Here is a 26,364-nt window from a genome sequence, read left to right as displayed (position 1 = left end):
GTACGGAATATCCAAGACTGGGTCAAATAAAAGACTCCTGGATTTGAATGTGCTGCCTATCCGCTAGTGTGCTGGATTGCGAGGAATTCTTCACATCTTAAGGCCGATATAACGGAATTTGGTGCACGAGGAATATCCAAACAACCTCCAGCAGCATAAACGATATCAGTATGCACAATACAATATAAAAATGAACCATTTATATGTGTTTAGTTAACTGTATATATACATTATACTTCGTAAACTGGTACAAATTGCATCACACATAGCAGGCAAATCCGGTTTCTTGCGACAAGGATGTTTTACAGAAGCAATTCATGTTTTGTATTGTCTCATCTCATAATAAACAAAAAAATAAATCCTTATAATTTGGTACTCTAGAGTCTAGACGCGCATTTAATCTATAACAATAAAGTTCGAATTTGAAGAGCACTGGGAACTCAAAGTTCCGAAAGATTTTGACTAATTCTTCTAATAAAATTCATTCAGTAAGATACAAATTCCTTAGTATTTATCAAACAATTTTAAATTTTGTACGTGTAGTTTATGTACCTTTTTGCTAACTGTGTTGATATCAGATTTGTTATAGCCTTCGTTGTTTCAAATCATCACACATCTAGATTTTAATATAAAATAAAGAATATATCGAAAAGAAATCCTGTCTCTTGTCACGATCATATGGTAAGCTCACAGCATTTTGTGCTATTTTGGGCAAATTCAAAAACATATACGTTCAGAACTCACGTTATACTATTTTGAATCCAAACAAGTAAGTTGCAAGCCAGACATATTTTAAACACACATATCTTAACACAAACAAGTTAAAGGACAGACAAACATACGTAGATTAAAAGCATATAACGTGCAATCATGCTTTAATTAATATGTTATATAACAACATAACACACATGACAGTTTACTTTCAGAGAAATAGAGAAAATGTATCATTTTGGGCATTTGGAGTCTTGATACGGAATGTTTGAATCCACGTAATAGAACGTCAAAACTGAATAAGCATATAAATCACACATATAACTACGATTTAAACCTCTAGTAAACAGTTGAGACATAATTTCGTTCTTCCATGTCCAGCAGTTTATGTTTCAACACGCAGCTTTTGTAATTCTGGGGAAAAAATGACATGAATAATATGCATAAGGGTATTAAAACATAGTAAAACAAGCACGTTCTATACTAAATTGAATGCAATACAAAAGGTTTCTCTAATTGAACCATTATTATCGTGTTTTTTATCATTCATTTTCAGAGTTGACTGAAAAGACGAAACAAAAAAACTTTTATATATGTGGCAATGGGAAAAAAAATATTAATGGAAGTTGTAAAACCACTTGTCAACAAGATATATACAAATGTCTGTATGGAAACTGCTATGCTCACTTGAATGGAACAGCCACTTGCATGTATGGATTTTATTTATCTTTGATATTTTATTTCCTGACAAGCATTAGCTTTAAAAAAAAAAAGCCAGCCGTCTCTTAGCTGATGAAGTTGCAAAGTGTTCTTGTTTTGCACTTTATTTTGAAATAAGGCAATTTCATGGCTGTTGCCAATTACTCATTATCATGTCATGTGTCATATAACTGGTACTGTGGTTTCGTATAATTTCGGTGGGAAAAGTTCGAGGATATTTAGTTACGTGGTTTTGCCAAAGTCTGCATAATTATTTTAGAAATTTTTTGATTCGTTGTACATAATAATAAGTAGTTCCCGGCTATTCAAAGAAGTATGATAAATCTAAATAATGTTTGTGAACATATGCTGTCCAGGACTTTTTGCACGAGGATTTGGCTACTTATAGTTGTTCAATTGAAGTTCATATATGTGTAATTTATTACAATAATGTAAACGATCCAGTGGATTTAATCAAAATATATATAGAGCTATAACTAAACAATCATAAAATTACGCTACAACACTGCAATCAAAATTCCTGGAGATGTCCTAGGATTTGTTTAAGACGAATCTATAAAAAAATTGCCATGATTTCTCTATTTGACAAAGTGCATGTTGAATTATCTACAATCTATGGCAATAGTCCATTGTCTCAAATAAAAACATGAAGTCTTTAATATGTATAGTTTTAAAATTAAATTACCAAATACAATTGCTGCGCGTCAATTCCTGACTTTCTCCTTTGATCTTGACATCAAATGTTTGCCTTTAGAATAATGAACTTTTGTGAAATGGTTTAAGATCTCTGTGACTGACGATTAATTAGTTACACCGACACACGAATTATTTCGATAACAAGATAGAGACAGGGACACAAGTATATACAACGTGGACAAATAAACAAAGTAAAAAGTCCTTTTCAATTGTTTGCTTGGAGTGAAAAAGTTGGATAAAAAAACGAGAAATCAAATAGCGGCGTTTTTAAATGTTTAAGCATTGCTTTGAAAATAAGAGAAACCAGAGCAAATATGGTGAAGATAAGCGTACTTATAGTGATAGGTTCATTATAGCTAGTTTCAAAGGCGCAATAGCTGTTCGATATAATATTCAAACTATCTTATCGACACGTTGCGATAAAAAATAAGCGTTGTCACAGAATCAAACGTAAAGAGGAAACTAATCATAATGATTCGAAAAAAATTTCCACAGAAACTTTGAAAGACCTTATTACTTGAACGTTTGCTTAAACAAACGTACTTGAATATCATCTAAATATTGAAAGAGGGGCGAAAGATACCAGAGGGAAATTTAAACTCATTGATAGAAAATAAACTGACAACGCCATGGCTACAAAAATTTAAAAAAAAAGCCAGACAAATAATAGTACACAACCCACAGCATAGAAAAACTAAAGACTACCTAAGGGGTCATCCATAATTGTCAACCATACAAAACGTACACTTTTTCAGACCCCCCACCCTCCCTCAAAAAGTGTACATCAACCATTTTCAGATTTCAGAGGAATCAATCATTCTTAATAAAAAGAAGATCCTGTTTATTATATTTTAGTTTAATTTAGAAATTTGCTTTGAAAATAAACTAAAACATAACTGACTGTTTTATTTGATGACATCTTTCTGTGATGCTTGTGTTTTGTTAGAATAAAGAGTTCAAAGATTAGTGTTTCCCCTATCACACAGTGGGAACTCCAATGAAAAAGGGCACCTAGAGCATGCAAAAGATTAACAAAAGGGCACATAAACTATGCTAAGAATCAAAGAAAGGGAAATTCATGGTTATATTGCATTGGTAAAGTATGGACTGACAGTTGTTGATGGAATCAGAGCTCAAGACAGCAATCACTAAAAGTGTAATGTTTTTAAATTTCCCGCCTATATTTCTATTTAAAAGGTCCCTGTAAATATGCCATTCATGGCACTATTATAGTTTATGTATATATACTGTAACGTGTACAGATATTGGATAGTTTTAAAGGTTAAGGTTAAACTGCATATTGAGGTGCTCCTAATTAAAGGAGGCCTTTACTAAGAAAAATTAGTTTACTTCCGGTTTACTGTTCAAGGAAATTAATTTAAGGATCAGTTTAAAATCTTGTCACAAAATGCCGTCTTGTCAAGATCAAAACATTCAAAGAATTTAGTGTTTCCATCAGTTTTGTTTATTAAACAGAGTGAAACGATAACGATCTATAATAAAGCAGGTGAAATTGAGAATCGGGGTACTGAGAAATGCTTGCAAACTTTTTGTTTAAATTTCTTTACAAGTTTACATTTTTGAAAGTTTTAGTTTTCATATGATTTGATCTTTTAATCGTTCAATCCGGATTGAGGAATTATTATATCGAAATAAATATCATCAAGTGAAAATAATAAAGAAGAAATAAGAAGAGAAACACCCAAGCCAATTCTCGATTTTATACATCGACCTTCCCTTCGGAAACGAAATAAATTCTGGAAATAAAAAAAAAGCGTACGGTAAAAATGTTTATTTTTTTACCCCCTTCCACCAAGTGTACGTTTTGTACACTTTGGAAAATGGTTGACAATTATGGATGACCCCTAAATGAGTGTATAAATTCCTTGTTTGTCTTTTTTTCAGTTGTAAACATTTCATATTACAATGTATTTCAAAACCATAAGCAATCAGACAATACACTACGTTTCACATTTTAAACACGAACCCCATCAAAACGTTTGATCTCAGGTGCGTTGGAAGGGTAATCAGATCATTCAACCTGTCGTGTTGATCATATTATTACAAATCCAGTAAATAGTCTTATTCGGTAAGTCATATTCGTGGTGAAAAATTGTTTTTAAATAAAAGATTATAACATTCGCAATTATATATCATACTTTACTATTTATTTCTTTTTAAATGTATACTCTGTAGATGTAACCAAGATGACGATTATTTTTATACTGGCGAAAAATGTGATGTAAGAACTGAAAAAATCCAATTCAAGCCGAACTATATTATAGCGGCTGTATGTGGAAGTAGTGGAATTGTTATAATTGTAGCTGTTATAGTGTGCATTGTCTGCAGACAGAAAGCAACCGGAGATAAAGATAAAACAGACATGTATATGTAAGTCTAAGAATAATCTTGGTTTTGTTCTATAATATTTTGAAAACCATAAGTAAATCCATCCATTTAGTGAAGTCATCGACAAAATTGAGAACAAAAATGTAATGATTTTTAAAATATCTAAACATGCATCAAAGAAAACTATACTTATTCATAAGACTAAACGCTGAAAATAGAAAAAGGCTTATTAGAGAGGTGGGAACACACTTCATTCTTAACTTAATCTTCTATGATATTTCGATGAATTCAAATATATAAAACAGACAACGTCAGCATTCACCAATAGCGACAGCTTTTCACAGGATACATAAATGTGATATCATTAGTAAAAATAGTAATACAATACATTAAGAAAAAGGAATGGTAAATAAATCTATTCCTTAATAGGTATTGAAACCATCGTTAATTTGAATAACTGTACTGTAATTCTAGAACAGAACATGATACATTAAGCTACAACCATCCGACGGGTCTCTTGGGCCGACAGAGAACGCCATCTAATTTGTATTTGTCAATGCAAGAAAGCACATACAACGTTGAAAACAGAAATTATAAATTGGTGGAAGTTGAGAAAAACAGCAGGGGGAGCGTAAGTATATTTTCATTCATGTCAGAAAATATCCCTGTTTTGCATGTTTAGTGCATTGGCTAGCGTACGAAATTTTAACCCTGGTATCTATGATGCTGATATTGATATGTTATCCTTGATCAGTTCGCATGATAAATAGGGCATGGACTGGGTCAAGGTCATGTTCCTAATTTTGACCTTTACTTGAAGTAATGTAAAATCGGATATATTTGCGTCCATTCATCACTTTATCACTGCCATACTTCACACAAGAACATAATAGAGCCATGTAGTACTCGGATATAAGCCTGAGCAAACGTATCAAACCAAAGAAGATTTGCAATTATTTTTAAGGAAGACAACTTTGCAATCAAATCATTTCGAAATAAATGTAAAGTAGAATGAATTATGACACATAAAGTGTCCTTACTTCTACCAGGAATTGCAATCTGCATACCGGAAATACCGGAATAAACTGATAAGTTGCATTATTTAGACAAAAGTGAGTCTACCCCGTTTATTTTTAATTAAGTGTCATACAATTTGTCATTTGACAACATAATTCAAATTAACATGACGTAAATCGTTAGAGTCTTTTTGTTAACCTTTTTTTAAGTGAAAGTATAATATAAATTGCATGTGTTTTTGGTAAATAAGTGACGCTAAGTATTTTCCCTTTTATACAACACTTATACAAATAATGAACTACAATATAATTCGAGAGTTGAAAGACATGCAATAGTTATGTTTTTGATCATTTTATTTTCTATTTTACAGACTTATATGTATAATCCTTCTGCGGACCAACATTTGAATACAGAAATTGACAGCAGATCTGACAAAGCTTATTATAACACATCATTTTGTTCTGAAGAGGTAGGTTCATAGAAGTTTTTATGAAGATTGATACATGCCAATTAAAGTTCATGTCACAAACATGGTCAATGTAGTTTTTGATGAAGTTATAGTCCATCAACTAGTAACTTAGTACACATGTTATCTATAATATGAGTTTTCTTATTTTATACCAATTAAGAGTTTCACCCCCCATTTTATTGTTTTTTAATATGAAAAATGATGATGTGAGTTGTTCTACTGTATAATATGGACACATTCTTTGTATTGTATTATCACCATCTTTTGTCAGAAATAAATGCAAATGTTTTATTTGAATCCGCAAATTGTTTCAGTTCTTTATATGTCACGTGATATCTTTCGCTTCTTATTTCACCGACCAATGTCCTACGTCAATGTCAATATTATAACAGCAGAAATTGTATAGTTTTATAATTTCTAAAACAGAAAAAAGATCCAAATATACTCTTTACTTATTGCGCCAGGCAAGGAAACATGATATTAATTTAACAGTTTTTGAAGACTTCGAACACAAGTAAAGGAATTTTATTATATGTCTTCTTTTTTCAATGATAAATCTAACACTGATAAAGTGTATAAGCTTTCTTCTTTTTTGTAGTTTGCAATAAAAAGACCTCAGATACGAGCTGTTACAGATTATACATATAACGAATACAATAGGTAAGACATATTTCAATTTTAAGAACATGCATATTATTCTATACGTGTAAGAATGTAATATAAAACTATAGGCAGTGCATGCATATACATTTAATCAGATAACAAAATGTAGAACGAACACCAAAAATCAGTACAAAGAGAACAGCATAGAGATAATACAGTTCAAAACCACAAATGAATCTTTTACCCAGCTAGATGATGCATGATGCAGCTGTATATTTTCATGGACGATTGGTGGAATACATTTATTGTCTAAAATTTTGCAGTTCACTTAACAAAAGTAGAAACAATCATTATCACACAAGATCACATCAAATCTCATCTTATTCGCTTAAATATTCAGGAACTTTAAACATGAGTGTCAATAATGCAACTATACCCTAGAAACAAAATAACCTGGATGAAAAGAGGTAAATTTTCTGCAATAAACAGTCGGACCATGAAACATCAATATACACCACTGGATATCAAAAATTTAACTCGATTTAAACAGACTGTTAACTTTTGTCATTCATTACCAAAATGTTTTTTTTTTTATTTTCAGACCAAAACCACAAAGACCTGATTACATGTAATGAATTTATTGAAAACATTTTGTCTTCCACATTGAACAAACATAACGCATGCTTATTTGAAAGATCTACTTATTGACGCATAATCCAGTTTTCACACATAATATCTAGATCATATGATTTGTATGCATCTTTTTATAAACAATTGCATCACCATGCATATCTATTATTCCAGAGAATGCAGAATTACGTCCCTATTGTGTTTTGTAGTTTTCCATTAGTCTATGTTGTAGAGGTTTACATATTACTTGATCTTGATCTATAGTTGTAGAATGAGAACATGAATGAACATACTTTGAAAATTATTAACAGCAAATAGTGTGTAAGACACAACCGCGAGTTCATTGCAGGAACTGGAAAAGTTATGTCACAAACGACAACGAATATGTTATCATTGTTGAAATCACAATACTGTCATATTTTTATGGACTAGCAAATTTGAACGTACCACGAGCATTATAACATCATTACTGTCACATAGTGGAGTTGCTAAGCACATCAGTATTTTCTTTTCTTTGTGTTTGTTTGATAACTTGTATGTCTTTCGTGGACTAACCATGACATTGTTAGTTTTTATTCGACTCTTTGACGTCCTCATCTCTATGAAAACAAATAACTGTGTCTGAGAACGAGCCGAAACAATATTGGATGTTGATCAAAAAATAACACTTCACTATCGGTTTTTATTATCATTAGCTGAGTTTTTCCTATTTATATTTTTAATTTCCAATTACAAATTGCGAAATATTAGACTTTTGACGCGTCGTATTTCAAAAATTTCTTATGTTGCTTCTGTGGTCGGTACATAGTAGGTGTTTTTTTCTTTATTACTGTGAATCTATGTTCTATCATGTCTATTCTATATTCTAATCTTGTAAATTGCCTGATATAAATTCGAATACTTTTTTGCGTTACGTATAATCCTCATTATTAAATCTGTTTTATGTATACAAATGTATTCTTTGTAACTTAAAATTAATCGTAGATTTAGTTAAATGATCGTTCTTTTTTATTTAGCTTGTCTGTACCTTTATAGACTCATGGAATATCTTGCAATATTTTTAAGAGACCGTATATTGTTTCATAGTGTATCATCATTCCTGATGACTGATGGTGTTTTTTGTTTGTTTGTTTGTTGTTTTTTTTTTATTATTCGTTTAATCTTTGACATATATCCATATTCTCATGTTATCAATATTTTTACGTTTAATATTTGACAATTTAACATTTTCAAATATTGTTTATAATGTACATGTGTATATTAATACCTTATAACCTTTTAAAGATTTTTTTTTTATTTAATTCCGAAATGTTCTGTGAAACAAAAATATTTGAATATCTTGTTATGACATGTTTCAATCTATGCATAATCTTTTTCTTTAATTTGAACACTTGAATTAATATTTAAGATTGCAGAATAAAACCATATACACGTATCTGTTTAATCTATTGTTATCTTTAATTAAGCTTTTAACGTTATTACACAAAATAGAACTGCCTACAGTTACTCACGCGTAAAGGGTTACAATAACTTTTGTGCTTTAATGTTGGTCAGATTCGCTAAAAGTGAACGATCTCCCTTGATGGCTTTCAAACTGTTGTGTCTTACCTTAAAGCACTTTTTATAATTTGTTTTCCTTGAATTGTTGATCTCCTCGGAGTTTGGTATTTTTGACATTTTACTTTTTTCAATTTTTGCATAAGGATCTCGTTTTTCTAAGGTTAATTTACAAATACGTGTGGCCTGTTTCAGGGATACATGTAAACAAATACACTACCTTAAATAGCAATCAAAGGTACCAGGATTACAATTTAGTACGCCAGACGCGGGTTTCGTCTACATAAGACTCATCAGTGACGCTCATTTCAAAATATTTATCAAACCAACCAAGTACGAAGTTGAAGAGCCTTGAGGATCCAAAATTCAAAACAATGTGCCAAATACGGCTAAAGCAATATATTCCTGGGATAAGAAAATCCTCAGTTTTTCGATAAATTTAAAATTTTGTAAACAGGAAATTTATAAAAATGACCACATAATTCATATTCATGTCACCGCGGAAGTGCTGAGTACTAGGCTGGTGATACCATCAGGGACGAAACTTCCACCAGCAGTGGCATCGACCCAGTGGTGTAAATAGTTATCAAAGGTACCAGGATTATAATTTAGTACGCCATTTTAAAAGCTGTCTATTTTCATTCAGCAAAAAAACATTGCCTTACTAACGATTTAGAATAATATATAATACTTTACCTATACATCCGGCTACGACCTTCAACAATGATCAAAGCTAATATCTTATAATATAAAACTATTAAGGCTTCAGCATAATGAAATAATCATTCTAGAAACACACAACATAAATGAGTTTGAAAAGGCTGAACTCGTCATGTTGGTACACACCATTACAAAAAAATAAGGAATAGACTAAAAGTACCAGATTTACAATCTAACAATAACCAACAATAAATTCAACGCCATTAACTACTAAAAATGAAAATGTGTTGTCGGACTAAAATATTAATCAGTAGACATCATTGTATCGACTTAAGAAAATTGAAAGACGTCATGAACAATCTAAGAAAGAAAATCTAACGTGTACGTATAGACGTGTTGTAGATTCACAATTGTTCAAAACTGTGTACCGATGCATTATTTGTTATATTTTAGTTTACTGATAACACAATCAATGTAAATACCAATAAAGTCAACAGTAATACATCCTACAACAGTTTTGAATGTATAACTTTTGAGCTAGAATGTATTCTGAAAACAATACCTGATAGATTAAAAAAACAACCTTTACCAGTCCTGTCATGCCATATATCAAAACCAAGTCTACTGCTTCTGTGATTTTCAACAAAAACAAGTTGTTTAGACCTTTACTCTAAGGGATTTCAAATATCAATCTTCCAATTAGTATTATTTATCCACTCCTTATACATATAATAAGTAGTGGCCGTGTTATAACCAGTTGTACTGGAATCGTAAAACAATGAACAATGTATGGACTTCTTAGCCAGAGGCCAACATATCGAATTATCAATCACATACGGTGACAGAAAGAACGTCACAATATTGATTAATGCAGTTGTGGATTATACCAGAAAAACGATACAGCTCTAGAACGTACATTATAATCTTTTTATAGAATAACCAAATCTTGTCGATCAGGCATTCATGAGTGTAACCACAATAATAATGCACAATGAGCTCAAAGGTTCCTAACACCTCCAAGACGTGTAAGTCTGTCGATGCGAAAAAATATAGTGTTATTCAAACAAACTAAGCCTCAGGCAATATTGCTTTATAATCAGAAATCATTAGCTAAGAACTCGACATTCACAATGAATTTGGGAATTTAAAATGTACCCCATCATCGTTCACGGGAGAAAGGATTTAAGACAAATCACAAATCCGTCCTCTTAAATTTGCTATATGCACACAAAGCAATTTGATGGAAATCTCTGATCTTTATACTAGATAGGTAAACTAGAAGGTATACGTCAAAAGTCAATACAAAAAAAAAGCATACAACCGGGTTGTCCAAATGATCGAGTAAACTGGTTTGACTTTTCAAAAGTTGATCCCACCACTCTTTCTACAGCAGAATATTGGATTTGTGAACATGATGTTTTGTTATATTCAACCAGCGGTATTCATCAATCACCGATGCTTACAAATTTGAAAAAAATACTCCGAAATCTTGAGGCACACTCTTTACATTTTTACATAGTATTCAAACTTTGATTTTTTCTCTACATGTAACACAAATTGATTAGCAATGCACACATTGACTTCCACGTCTCATTAAAAGTGAAATGTAGAGAAACAAATCATGTCGTTATATTAATGTGAAGAACCAAATACACGTGATACAGTCCAATTACAAATACACCGACGATGAGATAAAAAAAAAAACATGTGGGAAGTTTTGGTTGACACATGTGAGACAATATGTTATTCTTACTCTAACCTTATACATAACTTAATCAATAATCAATATACATATGACCTAAATATGACCTCATTTCTAGATGATTCGATATGCGCTCAGCATGTTCACTGTTTTAAAAATGAGTTGGATTAATGCAATTTTAGGCAGGAGGCTAGCCTTAATAAATAAAAAAAGAATCAGTAGTATGCATGTTCATTGAAAAACAAACGATGCTTGCTAGAAGTGAATATTGATATAATCAGTTATCAAAGGTACCAGGATTATAATTTAATACGCTAGACACTCAGATCAAAATAGTTATAAACCAAACAAAAAAAGTACAAATTTGAAGAGCACAGGGGACCAAAAATACCAAGAAGTTGTGCCAAATACGTCTAAGGTAATCTATTCCTGGGATAAGAAAATACTTAGTTTTTCGAAAAATTCAAAGTTTTGTGACAGAAAATTTATAAAAATGGCCATATAATTGATATTCAAGTCAACACCGAAGTGTAGCTGGACTGGTGATACCCTCGTGAATGAAACGTTCACCAACAATGGCATCGAACCCATGGTGTAAAAAAGAAGATGTGGTATGATTGCCAATGACACAACTCATCACTACAAACCAAATGACACAGACTTTAACACTTATAGGTCACCATGCGGCCTTTAGCAATGATCCATACCCCACCACATAGTCAGCTATATAAGGCCCCGACATGACAACGGCAAAATTATTCAAACTAGAAAACTAACAGCTTAATCATTTTACAAACAAAGAGCGAAAAACAAAATATGTAACACAGCTACAAACGACAATCACTGCATAACAGGCACCTTAATTGGTACAAGCTCATAGATACATAATGTGGCTGTGTTAATCATGTTAGCGGGATCCCATACCTCCTCTTATCCAGGGACAGTGGTGCAACAGTACAACATAAAAATGAACTCTTTAATTTGAAACAGATTTATTTCATAAGGTGGTTAAAAAGAATACATTTAACAAAAACACGGAGTGAATGTGGCTAGGATCTTGTACATGCAAATACCAAAAAGACACCACGTTGTGCAGATTTAAAAGGTATCGCAGTTACTAACAGCTACTTCAAAGCCAATAGCAACTATAAAATAATATGCATTTTAGACTAAATTATTAATCAGAAAACATCTAACATCTAATGGATTTAGTGATAAGACGTCATTAACAGTTAAAGAAAAATATGACCTTGTGCAACATGTGCAATGCAGGATATTACGTTTGTTTTCTTAACAAATGAGTATATATTGGTAATGATAACCATATTTTAGAAACATAATGTGCTAATGATCATTAACGCTATATACAAGGTAAGTTTATTATATATTGATGAGATCAAGTCCTATTTGAAATTTTATGACCCGGTAAATCAGTGTATATAAAGCGCGAATGCAGTAAGTTCATTTTCACTGTTGTATGCGAGTATGTTCATTGTAGAATAAAGGATCATGGGAAAACTGTATTTATTTACGTTTTGAAAATACCAAAATAATTGGTTTGAAACAGAGTTTTAACTTACTTTCATTGTGATATGTCTTTTTAATGTACAATAAGAGTATTAAAGTTCAAATATGTGTTATAAAAGCTACATAATATAGAATATCGATTATTCAAAGCGATGAATTTTTACTATAGATGCGATGAATTATCACTGTTTGGCATTCATTTCTGATGTAGAATTTTCGAAAATGCGATGAATTTTTATTGTAGATTGACATGTGTGAACTGTATTGCCATGTTTTCCTGCTTTGTGATTCGCTAGGCCTTTTGAAGTTTCAAATTCTAGATTACACAAATTACACTGTTGCTTTTTGTTGTTTTCTTGGTGCATGTTGTTTTAAATTATGTTTGATAAAAAATGACTTCTCGCATTTCTCAAAATTTATAAGGCTTGTTGTTCAGGTGCTTGTTGACATGGCCATCATAGTTCTGTTTTTATACGAGCGCAATTTTTTTTGGTTCGTATATTGCTATGATGTCGTCATCGTCTGCGTCGTCCAAAGACACATTTGGTCTCCGGACAATACCTTCAATTCAAGTGAATGGATCTATAAAAATTTTAAAGAAGGTTCAAAACCACAAAAGGAAGGTTGGGATAATTTTGGGGATGATGATTCCAATCGTTTACGAATAAGGGGCCTAAAGAAGCATTTATTTTTAGTTTCAGGCTAATAACTTGTGTATAAAAATGTCGATTGCTCTGAAATTGTACCACAGTGTTCAATACTACAAGTTGAAGGTTGGGATTCATTTTGGGGGTTATGGTACAAACAGTTTAGGAATGAAGGGACAAAACACAGCCATGTTTGTAGTTTCCAGACAATAACTTGTGTTTAAGTGTATGACTCTCTCTTATATTGTACTTCAAGGTTCATTACCACAAAGGAAAGACTGGGATTTGGTTTTGATGGTTACTGATCCTAGAAAGAATACAAAATGTAGGGGCGGGTTCGACTTTTTTTAAGAGGTCCATATCTTTTTTAATTGTTTTTTTAAATTTCAAATTTTTTAAAAATTTTAAGAAAACACCTTCAGTTGTACAGTATTGCGCATACAATTTGTAAGATCTTCGACCATATTTACCTTGTGTCACAAACCTATATAACGTCATAAAGGAGAAGGGGCATTAAAGCCTGGATTTGGCCAAAAAAAAATGTTTGATATCTATTTCAAATTGGCACATAATGTTTAGAAATGAATACGTCCAAGAAATATAAAAGAAAAACATAAAGAATTTTACCTGATGGCGTCACAACTGCGTCATAATATGTATTTTTTTTTGCAAAAAACGATGAAAAATACAGATTTTATGCAGTTTTCCATCTTTAGTTCTGTTATGGAAACATTGTGCACAGGCAAGAAACAACAAAATAATTTGACAAGCTTTGTTATTACTATTGACATGATTCCACCAAATATAAAGTTGTTTCTTGGGTGCGCACATACCTTTTCAATCTAAACTATACATAAAATTTGATGAAAAAACAAGGAAAATCACGAAATTTTACAAAACATGCAAAATAAATCATGATTTGTTGCCATGGAAACTTGTTCAATGTCAAATGTGTTTTGTTTCTCTGCATGAGTACCTTGTACTGTAGTACGGTTTTTAGTTATTTAAGAATACATATGATTACTTTCAAATTTGAAGTATTTTTTGGGCCAAATGAGGGCCTTATTGTCCCTACTCCTTTGATCACAATCCAAATTCGGATATTATCAAGCTTTATTATTGTGTCCAAATTTGCCCCAACTGTTCAGGGTTCGACCTCTGTGGTCGAATCAGGCTGCAGCCAGCGAAGCATTTTTAATGTTTTACTACAAAACGAACAGATGTGATTAAAAGTTCCTGTTACTTTCATCATATGGTAAGTCAGGCCAGCATAGGCATATCCAGGGGCTTGGGAAAATTTGGCAGGCCTTCTTCATGCTATCAGTTTTATGCTCATTCAGAAGTTTTTAAATTTTAATTCACACATTGGTGTAACTCATTAGTGGGGATCTTCTAATGCCTGTGAAAACTAGCTTCCCATTTCCCATGCTTCAATAAGAAAATAAGATGTGGTATGATTGCCAATGAGACAACTATCCACAAAAGACCAAAATGACACAGACATTAACAACTATAGGTCACCGTACGGCCTTCAAGAATGAGCAAAGCCCATACCGCATAGTCAGATATAAAAGGCCCCGATAAGACAATGTAAAACAATTCAAACGAAAAAACTAACGGCCTTATTTATGTAAAAAAATGAACGAAAAACAAATATGTAACACATAAACAAACGACAACCACTGAATTACAGGCTCCTGACTTGGTACAGGCACATACATGAATAATGTGGCGGGGTTAAACATGTTAGCGGGATCCCTACCCTCCCCTAACCTGGGACTGTTGTATAACAGTACAACATAAGAACGAACTATAAAAATCAGTTGAAAAAGGCTTAACTCATCAAATGGACATCAATGTCCATATTCTGAAGGAAAGATAGTTTTTAGCTCGATTGTTGCTTGAATTTCTTTACTGCATAAAATGAATCGACATGTGACAACTATCAAAAGTTTTTAAAGCGTGAAATATAAGTCAAGTTGTGTAGGGCAATTTTTTTCTGTAAAAAATCTTCCTATATCTATGTACTGATAAAGTTGCATTGGTACATGATGTACGTGTTGTAGAGCACCCTTGATTCTACGACAGTGGTCGAACCCTGAATAGTTTGGTGTAATTCTGTATACAACATTCAAGCAAGGCTTCATTTTTGATGAAATAAAAAAAAGTTGAATTTTAGACCGTTTGGACTTCAATTTGGACCATTTCGATAACCCAAAAATCCCAAATTTAAAACCATGTGGTAAGATTCAGCATGCCAAAGAAACCCAAATATTCAATTGTTGTTGAAATCCAAACGAATTTATTTCTAGACAGTTTGGATCCCACAAACTTGTTAAATGGGCCAAAAAATTAAACACAATCAGCCTACCAAAGAACCTTAAGTTTTATTATGAATCATGTGAACCAATTTAAAACCGGACCCAAAATAAAAAAAATCTTACTTTACGGTTAGATTTAGCATATTAAACCTCATTGAAATTGGCCAATAAGTGATTTATAAAAAATATTAGAAAAGTGTTGTTGTTTGTTATCCTTTTTTATCCCATTCTATACCGATAGAGATGATAGATGAACGTATTTAGTGATGAAGTATCATAGCATTGGATATTGACTTTCCCTATATATTCAATTTAATTTAGTACCCTATCGGAACATTTTAAATGAAGTCGGTGACATATATACTTTATTTTACATTTTCTGATGTACTTTTTCAATATCTATCAATTTGAGTTTTTATTTTATTTCTTAAATCTATGGACTGGTCATTTACTGAATGATCATTGACCTTAATATGTTTTCATTAATTTAAAAACACTTTCAACTCTTAAATGATCCACATGTTGTTATATTATGACTACAATGTGTTACATTTGAAATAAATATCAATTCTATTGAAATTTTTGGAGTGTTCAATGAAACTTTCCTTCTCAAGGTCAGCCCCATGAAATCCTTAATTAGTGTTTGGGTAAGTCGGCTGAATAAGGAATTCAATGCATAAAAATGAATAAAATTCATACAGTGAAAATGCACCGCATATACAATACTAATGAATCGCTCTACAGCGAAAATGAAAGAAAAGTATCATTATTCAACAGTAAACATGACTCGCATAAATATAGCATCATATTGGAATTCAATTCAATATGGACAAACTGAATAACAAAAGCTATTCTACGTTATACAACATAATTAATTGTGTTGAAATGAATATGTTTCTGCAACTACATCTTTCCTGCTAGTTTTTAATCACCTGTACGATTTGTTAGTAAAACGTCCTAAATATTCACCTATTTCGGTATATATTTCATGTATGGATGGCTATTGGCGCGATAAAACCCCGTTATCATCTCTTACATTTATTTTGTCTAACTTGTATTATTTATTACTGAACATATACGTGTGAACTATTTTTCTTCATTTTCTTCAAAAACAATACTTCTTTCGTCTGTTTATTTACCATTCTACATCAGAAATGTTTGGCAAATACAGTGAAAATGGTATTTTAGGTTCCGCACTTTACATACACTGTAAACATTTTGTTACGTCACTTACACAATGCAACAAAGTCAGATTATCGATTTTCGTAATGTCGATATTTTTGTTTTTGATGTCAACATTGGGAACACACTTTGATACAATATATAATAGAGCTTTCAATCATTGAGGGCTTCACTTAATAAAGTAAAATTAAAACAGTCAGTGTCTCTAAGACATGTCTTTGTCTAAAAGCAAAAACAAATATAATTCAAAGATATAACATAATTTAAGGAAAATACCAATTCTGCTCTTCGTGTATTTATAATAAACCAGGTCCACTTGCTATGTTTGGAATTTAAATAAAAACAAACTATGATTTTTACTGAAAGTGTATAGGAGATAAGATGGATATTTTACGGTCCTGTTTTGTTTCTTTTCAATGGTGTACTTCACACTTCTACTTGATATAACATTCATAAAATCTGGTTTAAATGTTGTTCATCATAACAAACTGGCACAATACAAGTTGATGTTTTTAAATGAATGCTTCATTCTGAATCATATTTCTATAGTCATCGATTTATGAAGGGTTCTTCTCTTTATCTATAATTCAATCTTAAAAACCATCAGTTAAATTAACCGATATCCACTTTAACACTATTAACTTTGAGTTAAAATAATGTATTCCATTTGAGATAAAACAAAATAATTAAAAAAAAAATTTTGTTTTTTTCAGAAAACTTTCTCTCGAGTATTTGGTAGTTTTTGTTACTCAGGCTTTAGGTTTTCTTTTGTTATTAAAGACTGATGTTTTTTTTTGTCATTAGTGAAATCAAAAATTAAGAATGGAAATGATGAATGTGACGTCCGAGTCCGATTTCAGCATTGATAATAAAAAATAATGAAAAAAAATGAAAAACAATACACTTAATTACTAAATACTTCTAGCAGTTACTGACATTCAATTTTTCTAATAGGCTTTTTTTTTTAATAAATGCTTTTTTGCCGATAATAATTGATTTTGACTCTAAAATTGAATATATTTTTTTCTAAAACAAAAAACAAACAAAAATTGTCAAATTATATATTTTCAATTCTCAGACGTATTATTGCGAATAAATAAGATATACAAAATAAAGGATGAACAAACACAGACTTTACAATAAATAAAGATTCATTTCCTTTTTTTGTTTTTATCAATTTTCATGAATTGAAAATCACTAGCATGTTTGTGATTATATAATGTCGTTGTTTTGTTATTCAATTCTTACGAAAATTTGTACTTTGTCGAACATTTAAATTGATGGTTTCTTTGTACCCACGAAATTCACGCCAGTTTGTATCCAACTACCATCAAAGAATTTACACATAAGAAAGAAGAACAAATACGAAAGGAAAACCATAGTATTCAACTAAAGATTAAGACACAACAAGTAAAATCATGACTAGTATCTCAATTGTTTGTAAAACAATTGAAAGGTCTTTCCTGTAAAAGTGATGTTTTCGTAATGTACTTTGTACGACCTTTCGTTTGATATATGACAAGCATACCTTCTGAAACTTGTCGCTTTTTACACTTAACGACCTCTTCCGCCTACATTTTGGAGATCGGAAGTATGATATATGTAACATAGACAAGATGATCTTTCATTTAATATGCGACAACGCCATGTTCTAGAAAGTTTCAGTTTTGCACTTAATAACCCCATTCAACTAATTTTTGAGGTCAGGAATTTGATATTTCAAATGTACACATCATGGCCTTTCTTTCGATATACAACAACCCTATCTAAAAAGAACATTTATTGTTTGCACTCAATGACCCCATCCAACCAATTTTTGGGGGACGTCAATTTTAAATTTGAAATGTACGCTTTATGTTCTTTCATTTGATATGCGACAACCTTACCATCTGAGAAATTTGAATTTTGGCACTAAATGACCCCACCCTTCCCCCTGGGATGAAAAGGGGGTTTAAAATTTTCATTTTTAAGTAGAGTTTATTCAGACCTTCAATTTGATATATCAGATGACCCCATTTGACAAAGTGCCAAAAATGATGCAATATCAACTATATAAATAGAAGTTATGAAACTTACAAAGTCAATGCAAAACATAAAAATTTCAAATTGATTTTTTGGTGTTTTTTTCCATGGAATATTTTTGGTATTTGGTCAAACATATAACTATGTTAACCTCTTCCATTTAATAAACATTTTAAATGGTAAGCTCTTGTTGATTCAGAAATACATGCCTCCGCTCACAAAATTTCAAACTGCATTATCTCTAAAACGACAATAGATATCTCAAATCGGTTAAATAATAAATGATCTACAGTTGAAGGACAACATTATAAAAAAAGAATTGGGACAATTTCAAAGTTCACCAAGGTCACAATTAATCATCAAATATATGATGCAATACCAAACTTGAGAACCGGAAGTCGTAGAGACATGGGACTATCACCATTCAACTCAGGACCACTTGACCTTTCATATATCACAAAGTCAAGGTCATAGTATACTGTGAAGGTCAAGGTGAAATTTCATCATGACCTGACATTGACCTCAAATTGAAGGTCTTGAATTACTGATCATCTTTGCAGTTTATAGTAGGTTGCTATCTGTTACCTTTTAAAAGATATACACACAAAACTCTACTTTTAAGAATTATCTCATTGTAAATTTTGAACAGACAGTCCGACATTTTTGACCTGAATGTATAAAATGTAGAGCTCGTCAAGAAGAACATTTTATACGCTGTATGTATGGAGCAAAGTCTTATCGTTTTCCTGATATGTAAGCTTCAAATTGCAGTGTATTTTTTTTTGCACTCGGTGACCTTTGACCTTGGGTGCATATTGAAGGTCACATGAATTTATGATTATTGGTGAAGGTTCCAAGTCTCTACAACTTCCGGTTCTCGAAATACAATTTTTCTAAAATTATGTACAATTTTTCAAGGGGAATAACTCCTTATAAGGGTTAATAACAAAATGATTGTACATGTTCATTAACATTGCCATCTGGTCCTGTACATGTTGCCGTTTTCAAATCGATTCTATCTCTAATTTATACATTTTGAGAAAAATGCAAAGGAAAGAAATTGTTTCAAGGGGATATAACTCTCATAGGAGACGATGAAATCCTATTCAGCCTCACATGGTAATACATCATGATAAGATCTACATTTTGTCCAATTAAGGTCATGATATCTTTAAAACCAACGAGGGGGGGCCATGTTGAAAAAAATCAATAAAAGGGAGATAACTCCTAAAGGGTATGATGAAATCCTTAACAGAGTCATTTGGTAATACATTTTGATGAGGTTTAGCGATGGTCCATATTTGGTCTTAATAACTTCAACAGAAACAAGAGGCGGGCATGTCAAAAAAATGTTGGAAGAAAAAAAAGAAAAAGAAAAAGAAAAAAAAAACATTAGAAAAACAATAAGGTCTTTCCCATGTAGGGGAAATACCTTAAAAAAGAAAAAAAAACATTAGAAAAACAATAAGGTCTTTCCCATGTAGGGGAAATACCTTAATAACGAAAACCTTGAATGAACACATACAATCCTCTTCTAACGGCAGTTCATTGCTATCATGTGCGCATTAAAAGCAAACAAAAAATGTACTGACCTCATAGGTTAAATAGATAGCTAATCATACTAACCCTCATGATATCATACACCATTCAACGACACATTAATGTTAATGACATTTAAATTTAATCGAAATAGCTATATTTAGATTACTACATTTGTAATCAGTCAAATAAATTGTGTCCCCTTAGTAAACAAGGAAGAGAAAAAAGGTCAGATATTTTGTCAATCATAACTTATTTACAAAAAGAGTTACAAAAAAGCATAATTTAATCAATTAAAGCGACGTTGTAATATTGTAAGAGTATTTGATTTAAAAGTGAAACATGTACAATGTAACTGACGGTGTTGCCTTGAACAACGAAAATGATTCCTTTATACGTACATGTACAACGTTAAGAACATTTTCAAACTTCTTTTATATTTAGGGAACATATGAACTGGCTAAATCGTTTAAAACTGATTCCATAATGTCATAAAACGAATATGAACTTTCCATTCTCAATTTTATTTCGTTTTCGATGAAAATATTTAGAATTGAACAAATCTACCTGATGATAATATAGCCAATACTATAAACAAAAACTCGAAGCGTGTAGCTTAAACCTTGGATATAGACTGAAACTTTACAAAATTGTATTATTATGATTATGTTTGTGGAGTAACATATGATAGGTCCCGTAAATCTTAATAGTATTTAGTCATTAATCTGATTATAATCAAAGGGAGTGAATATGTCAAAGTTAATAGAATTTTACATGTTCATTATTATAATTTCTAAAATTTCCGTCAATGGAAGAAATATTGGTATTATATACAACTCAATAAATTAGAAAAATAGAATTGGGATCACTAAAGTCGCATTACACAGATGCGTAATTTAAAAAGAAGAAAATAAGAACAAAGACATGCCTTTATCAGTTTTTTCCTAAGAAAAACTGTTTGCTTGTTACAATGACAAAAAAAAAACGAAATGCTATGTGTATTACTATAAAGATGAATCAATAAGTTGTTGATACTGAAAAGCATTGATTAAATAAAATAGTGGTGTTTAAAAATGTTTAACCTGGAAATGTTTAGTACAGTTCGTGTTGCTCAATCTTAAGTTTTGTATGTTGTGTTTTGTGTATTATTTTTTCTCTATTTGGTGTTTCTCTTGTTTTCATTTGCAAAATTCTAACTAGCCAAACTTTATCAACCTTTTAAAGACCCTTCTTATTTATTTGATATACTATATGTTGTATCTGTCAACAGATGGCATCAGAATCAGTCGCAACCCTTCGAGCTGGTGGAAACTGGTTAGTTGTCACTGGTATTGATCTTGGAACAACATATTCCGGATATGCATTTTCCTTTCGATCTGATTTTGAAATGGATCCGCTAAAAATAACATCTAATGATTGGTCTAAAGACGGAGTCCACAGACCAGAAGTTAAAGCGCCAACTGTGATTTTGTTAAACAAAGATCAATCGTTTAATTCATTTGGATATAGAGCACAAAAAATATATGGGGATCTTCTTGACGAACCAGAAGATGCTTCGCAATACTATTTTATTCAAAACTTCAAAATGCAATTATATGACAAGACGGTAAGCACAATATAATACGTTGTATATTATTTTTGTTTCTTTGCTTGACAACAATTATGTTGATTTGTTTATTTTTGGCGACAAATATACATACATGTATGGCTAAAGCCAAGCATGTATCGATATCAAGCTTACATTTAGAGTTTAAAGCCGATGATGTGTAGCAAATTTTCTTAATTATTATACATATCTTATTCTTTGCCTACCGTTGGACAAAAAAAATCATGTCATATATGCCTTTTTAAAAGTATATATCTAGCTGTATAAATAAAACATTGATAGCTTAAGAGAATAATTTGAAATGACCTCAAAATATTTAGTTGCTAAAAAATCTTGACCTTATGTTAATTATGACTTTGTCCTTGTGTATTTCTGGTGCTGCAGTATATGATGAGCCTCGATATCATTTTCAAATTACTCAATCTAGATACAAAATACAGTTATTTCTATAAAGCCTCTGTACCTCACCAAAAAATTACTTTGTCCAACTCCACCAAAAAAACAACCAGTTGTAAAAACATAAACTAAGAACACACGGCCCTGGACACACTCACTTGTTATATATAGATGCAGCCTTAGTGGAAGTATTCCACCAGTTAAACTTAAGCTACTGCTTCCTTTCTTCTCTTAATGGAATGTCGTTAAACATAAACAGAAAAAAAGTAAATTCACAAAAATACTGAACTCCAAGGAAAATTCAATCGGAAAGTCCCTTATCACATGGCAAAATCAAATGACAAAATACATCAAATGAACGGACAACATTCACATTCATATCTAATGATAACAGAAAACAACCAAGACTGTAGAAATCAAGACGTCCAGCACAGGCACATTTATTTAATGCAGGATCTAACAATAAGTTCATTGCAGCTATTTTCTATCTGTAACTTTTACCTTTATTTTATCAAACGTTATAAGCTGAAAACAGGTGAATAATTTTCACTTTAATTAAGTCCCACACCTTGTTTTCTTATCGTACCATAAAATGCTGAAGTAAGTATGGTTACATATTATTCTTTTTTTACTGTATATACTAATTATTACGGTTTTTTATCGGTAGCCTGCGTTTTTTCCTGGTAATTCAAATAACAACCCATTCTTTTATGTGTTTTTCAAGACACTCTGTTATCAGACGTTGTCAAAACGTTGACAACTTAACAAACGGAACTTATTTGAATTTAAAATACAAGATATGGTATAATTACCATTAATATAAATTGGCGTAACAGTAATTAACTTAAGTACATCATACGGCCTTCATCGATGAGTGAAACGCATACCTTATTGCAATCTATAACCTTATGCAAGCTATAACAGAATAAAACGCGAAGTTATTTTAAAAAGAACCTTATTCTGGCGTTTTCAATTATGTTATGCTACTGTCTTGATATTCGACGATCTGTTCTTTGATTTATCCTGTGTGTTTGCGTAATTTTGTTTTCTTTTTTTTACCAAGGACATAAGCTTAGAAATGACAATTGAAGATGTATGTGGAAAACAAGTTCCAGCAATTATTGTTTTCACGGAGGCTATAAGATTTCTAAAGAATCACTGTCTTGGAGTATTCAATGAACGCGATTTGAAATTCACAATAAACGACATATTCTTCGTTATAACTGTACCGGCGATATGGACAGATGCAGCAAAGCAATTCATGAGGGAAGCATCAGAAAGGGTAATCGTTGTTTATTATTTCACTAAAATGAGTTCAAGGGTAGTTTAGCATAACAATCTTTTTGACTGCATCAAGATTTTTACTTTTTTTGGTTCAGCAGAATAACAATGGAATTGAAACGCATTTTCAGACGTGATATCCAAATTAAAACAAAGAACAAACTGAGCATTCCATTTGGTTTCTTTGTCAGTGAAATCATAGATGCCAATCATCTCTCTTATGTTATTTTTTTTTTCTTTAAGGCAGGAATTGAAAACTCCCAGATGATCTTGGCATATGAACCAGAGGCCGCCGCTTTATATTGTAGCCTACTTCCTGCAGATCAGGGCATTGCCAAATTCTTTCAGGAAAACCGAAAAATTATGATAGTTGATTTAGGCGGTAGGTCAAACTATTGTACATTACATGTGTTTCTCACAACATTTTTTTATGTGTTACTTGTATATGATTATTGTAAATGATAAATTGTATTTCTTATACACACACTATTTGTTTTTGACCATGGGTAATTATTAAAAGTGACTTTAAAGATTTGTATCAGTCTGAAACGTTGATGACATTTGAAAAAAAAAACAGATGATGGTTATTGGCAATGGTGAATATATTTGTACATTTCGGCAAGTTGCGTAAACACACAACTGTCTTGCCTTTTCTGTCTCCTTATTAAATATTTAGTCTTAAATTATCTCGTACATTAAGTGTCAATTGTGTATTTTATTCAATACGGTGATTTAAAATATAAAAAAACAATATCTCCACGATATATTAATTGATCGCCAGTGAGAACATTTTCCCATTATATCTAACTGCCATAAATTTTAATATCATGGACCGGACTTGATACTCGAAAATATTAGGCAATACCGTCATGTATCAGTGCAGTAACGTCACATGGTCTTCTTCATACGCTTCAATTTATCAATGAAATGCACGCGACTTCATTCATACAACCGAACAACGAACCCAACGTTTTGTACGAGTACAAGTAGTTTTACTTTGTATTCCATTTTACTTCATATTCTTTACAAAAAGCAAAGGGGGTAAGACAGATTGCCGATAAAAAGAACAATGTCATTTCATGTTTTGATACTGACTTTATCAGCTCGAATATCAGCTCGCCCTTGCGGGTTAGCTTGATATTCTTACTAATAAAATCAGTATCAAAAATAAAAATGCCATTCTTCTATATTTAGTCTGTTTTGCATCAATCTGAAATTTGTCTTGTTTTACAGGAGGTACTGTGGATATAACGGTCGTCAAGGTTATTAAAAAAATTGATAAACTGACGTATTTTGAGCATGTCCATAAAGTAGAAGGTGGCGCATGGGGCGGTTATCACGTCAACACACAATACGAACGCTTTCTTGAAGATTTATTTGGAAAAGAAATCATAGAGGAATTTAAGAGATCGAATATGTCAAATTTTATTGAAATGATGAATGACTTCGAGGTTGAAAAGAAAACTCTGTCTGACGAACTAAAAAAAGTCGGAATCAAAATGAGTGGGGAACTTAGAAGTCAATATCAATTTAAACATGGTAAAGATATTAAGAAAACACTCGAAGAAAAGTTCAACGATCAAATTAAGGTTATTGGCGACAAGTTGAAATTTGATGTGGAGATTTTTAGATCGTTTTTTAATGAATGTATACAACATATTGTCAATCTGATTGGTAAAACGTGTGGTTTTAAGGGTTGTGAATATCCGTCGGCTATGATTTTGGTCGGAGGATTTTCTGATTCAAATGTTGTCCGTAAAGCAATAAAGGGGGCTTTTCCAGCTATCAAAACAGTTGTGTCCCCAGTTGGGGCAGTCTTGTCGGTCCTGAAAGGCTCTGTTGTTTTTGGACACGATCCAACAATTGTTACTGGTCGGGTGTGTTGCAAAACTATAGGCGTAGCTCTTCACAGGCCATATAATCCTGCAATACACGTGCAAGAGAAAACATTCACACTTGGTGGTAAAATACGCGTTGCTGACTGTTTTGAAAAGATGTTTACCGTAAATGAAGTTGTACACCTAGGTCAAATGAAAACAATAGAGGTGCATGATTTACTTACTGATTCACAAGTGCAAAGTCGCCGAAAGCAACCAAAATCCATTGAAGTATATGCAACACAATCAGATGATCCTAAATACATAACAGATCCAGGGTGTGTACTTTTAGGAAGAATCACTGTAAATCCGCCTGGGGGTAACTGGCCGGAAGTTGTTGAAGGTTATATAGAAATGAAACCAGGTGGAACGGAGATCACTGTAAGATATCGTGACAAACAAACTGGTCTTATAACCGAGGGTCAAATTGATTTTATTTGATGAATCATTGTACAAATTGAGTTCCAAGTCAATTTACATATAGTAAAAACTTATTTCAAGATTGACAGGGAACCAATCAGATGAATACAGATTCGGTAATACATTACAATTATAGGTTTTTTAATAAAATGTGCCGACATTCTTCCTTTCATTATTCATTTTATTCTCAAAATGCATTTTTATGTCAGCAAATAAAGAAAATAACCAGAAATAATAATTTTTATCATTAAAGAGATATATGAACCGCTTTTCTGGATTTCCCTCTATTTGGACTTCAAAAATATTCAAAACCCTAGAACGTATAAGACCTGAAAATATGGTAGCAATATGACCAAAAAGAGCACATCAAGTAGAGCCTGTACCATGATGCATCTAAGGTCAACTTTGTCCGAAAGGATGTATTACGTTACC

The 26,364-nt window shown here is 31.8% G+C and overlaps 3 protein-coding genes across 3 annotated transcripts in view; all 3 read left to right on the top strand.

The window, feature by feature from the left end:
* The window catches only part of LOC139502640 (epidermal growth factor receptor-like), a 346,005-nt gene that overhangs the window by 283,017 nt on the left and 36,624 nt on the right, over positions 1-26,364 (top strand). The window lies entirely within an intron of this gene.
* On the top strand, positions 1,273-8,589 carry LOC139502649 (uncharacterized). Its single transcript, XM_071292178.1, has 6 exons — positions 1,273-1,421; positions 4,324-4,518; positions 4,951-5,107; positions 5,864-5,962; positions 6,561-6,622; positions 7,167-8,589. Exons 2-6 carry the CDS (start codon positions 4,511-4,513, stop codon positions 7,195-7,197), a joined length of 357 nt encoding a protein of 118 aa, XP_071148279.1. The 5' UTR covers positions 1,273-1,421; positions 4,324-4,510; the 3' UTR covers positions 7,198-8,589.
* Positions 20,535-26,095, top strand: LOC139502644 (heat shock 70 kDa protein 12B-like). Its single transcript, XM_071292171.1, has 5 exons — positions 20,535-20,580; positions 21,623-21,958; positions 23,418-23,636; positions 23,879-24,017; positions 24,869-26,095. The coding sequence occupies exons 2-5, from the start codon at positions 21,623-21,625 to the stop codon at positions 25,951-25,953; spliced, it is 1,779 nt and encodes a 592-aa protein (XP_071148272.1). The 5' UTR covers positions 20,535-20,580; the 3' UTR covers positions 25,954-26,095.

This window comes from Mytilus edulis, chromosome 14 (genome assembly GCF_963676685.1).
Source record: "Mytilus edulis chromosome 14, xbMytEdul2.2, whole genome shotgun sequence".
NCBI classification, from domain to species: Eukaryota; Metazoa; Mollusca; class Bivalvia; order Mytilida; family Mytilidae; genus Mytilus; species Mytilus edulis.
This window is presented reverse-complemented; position numbering and strand designations above follow the sequence as displayed.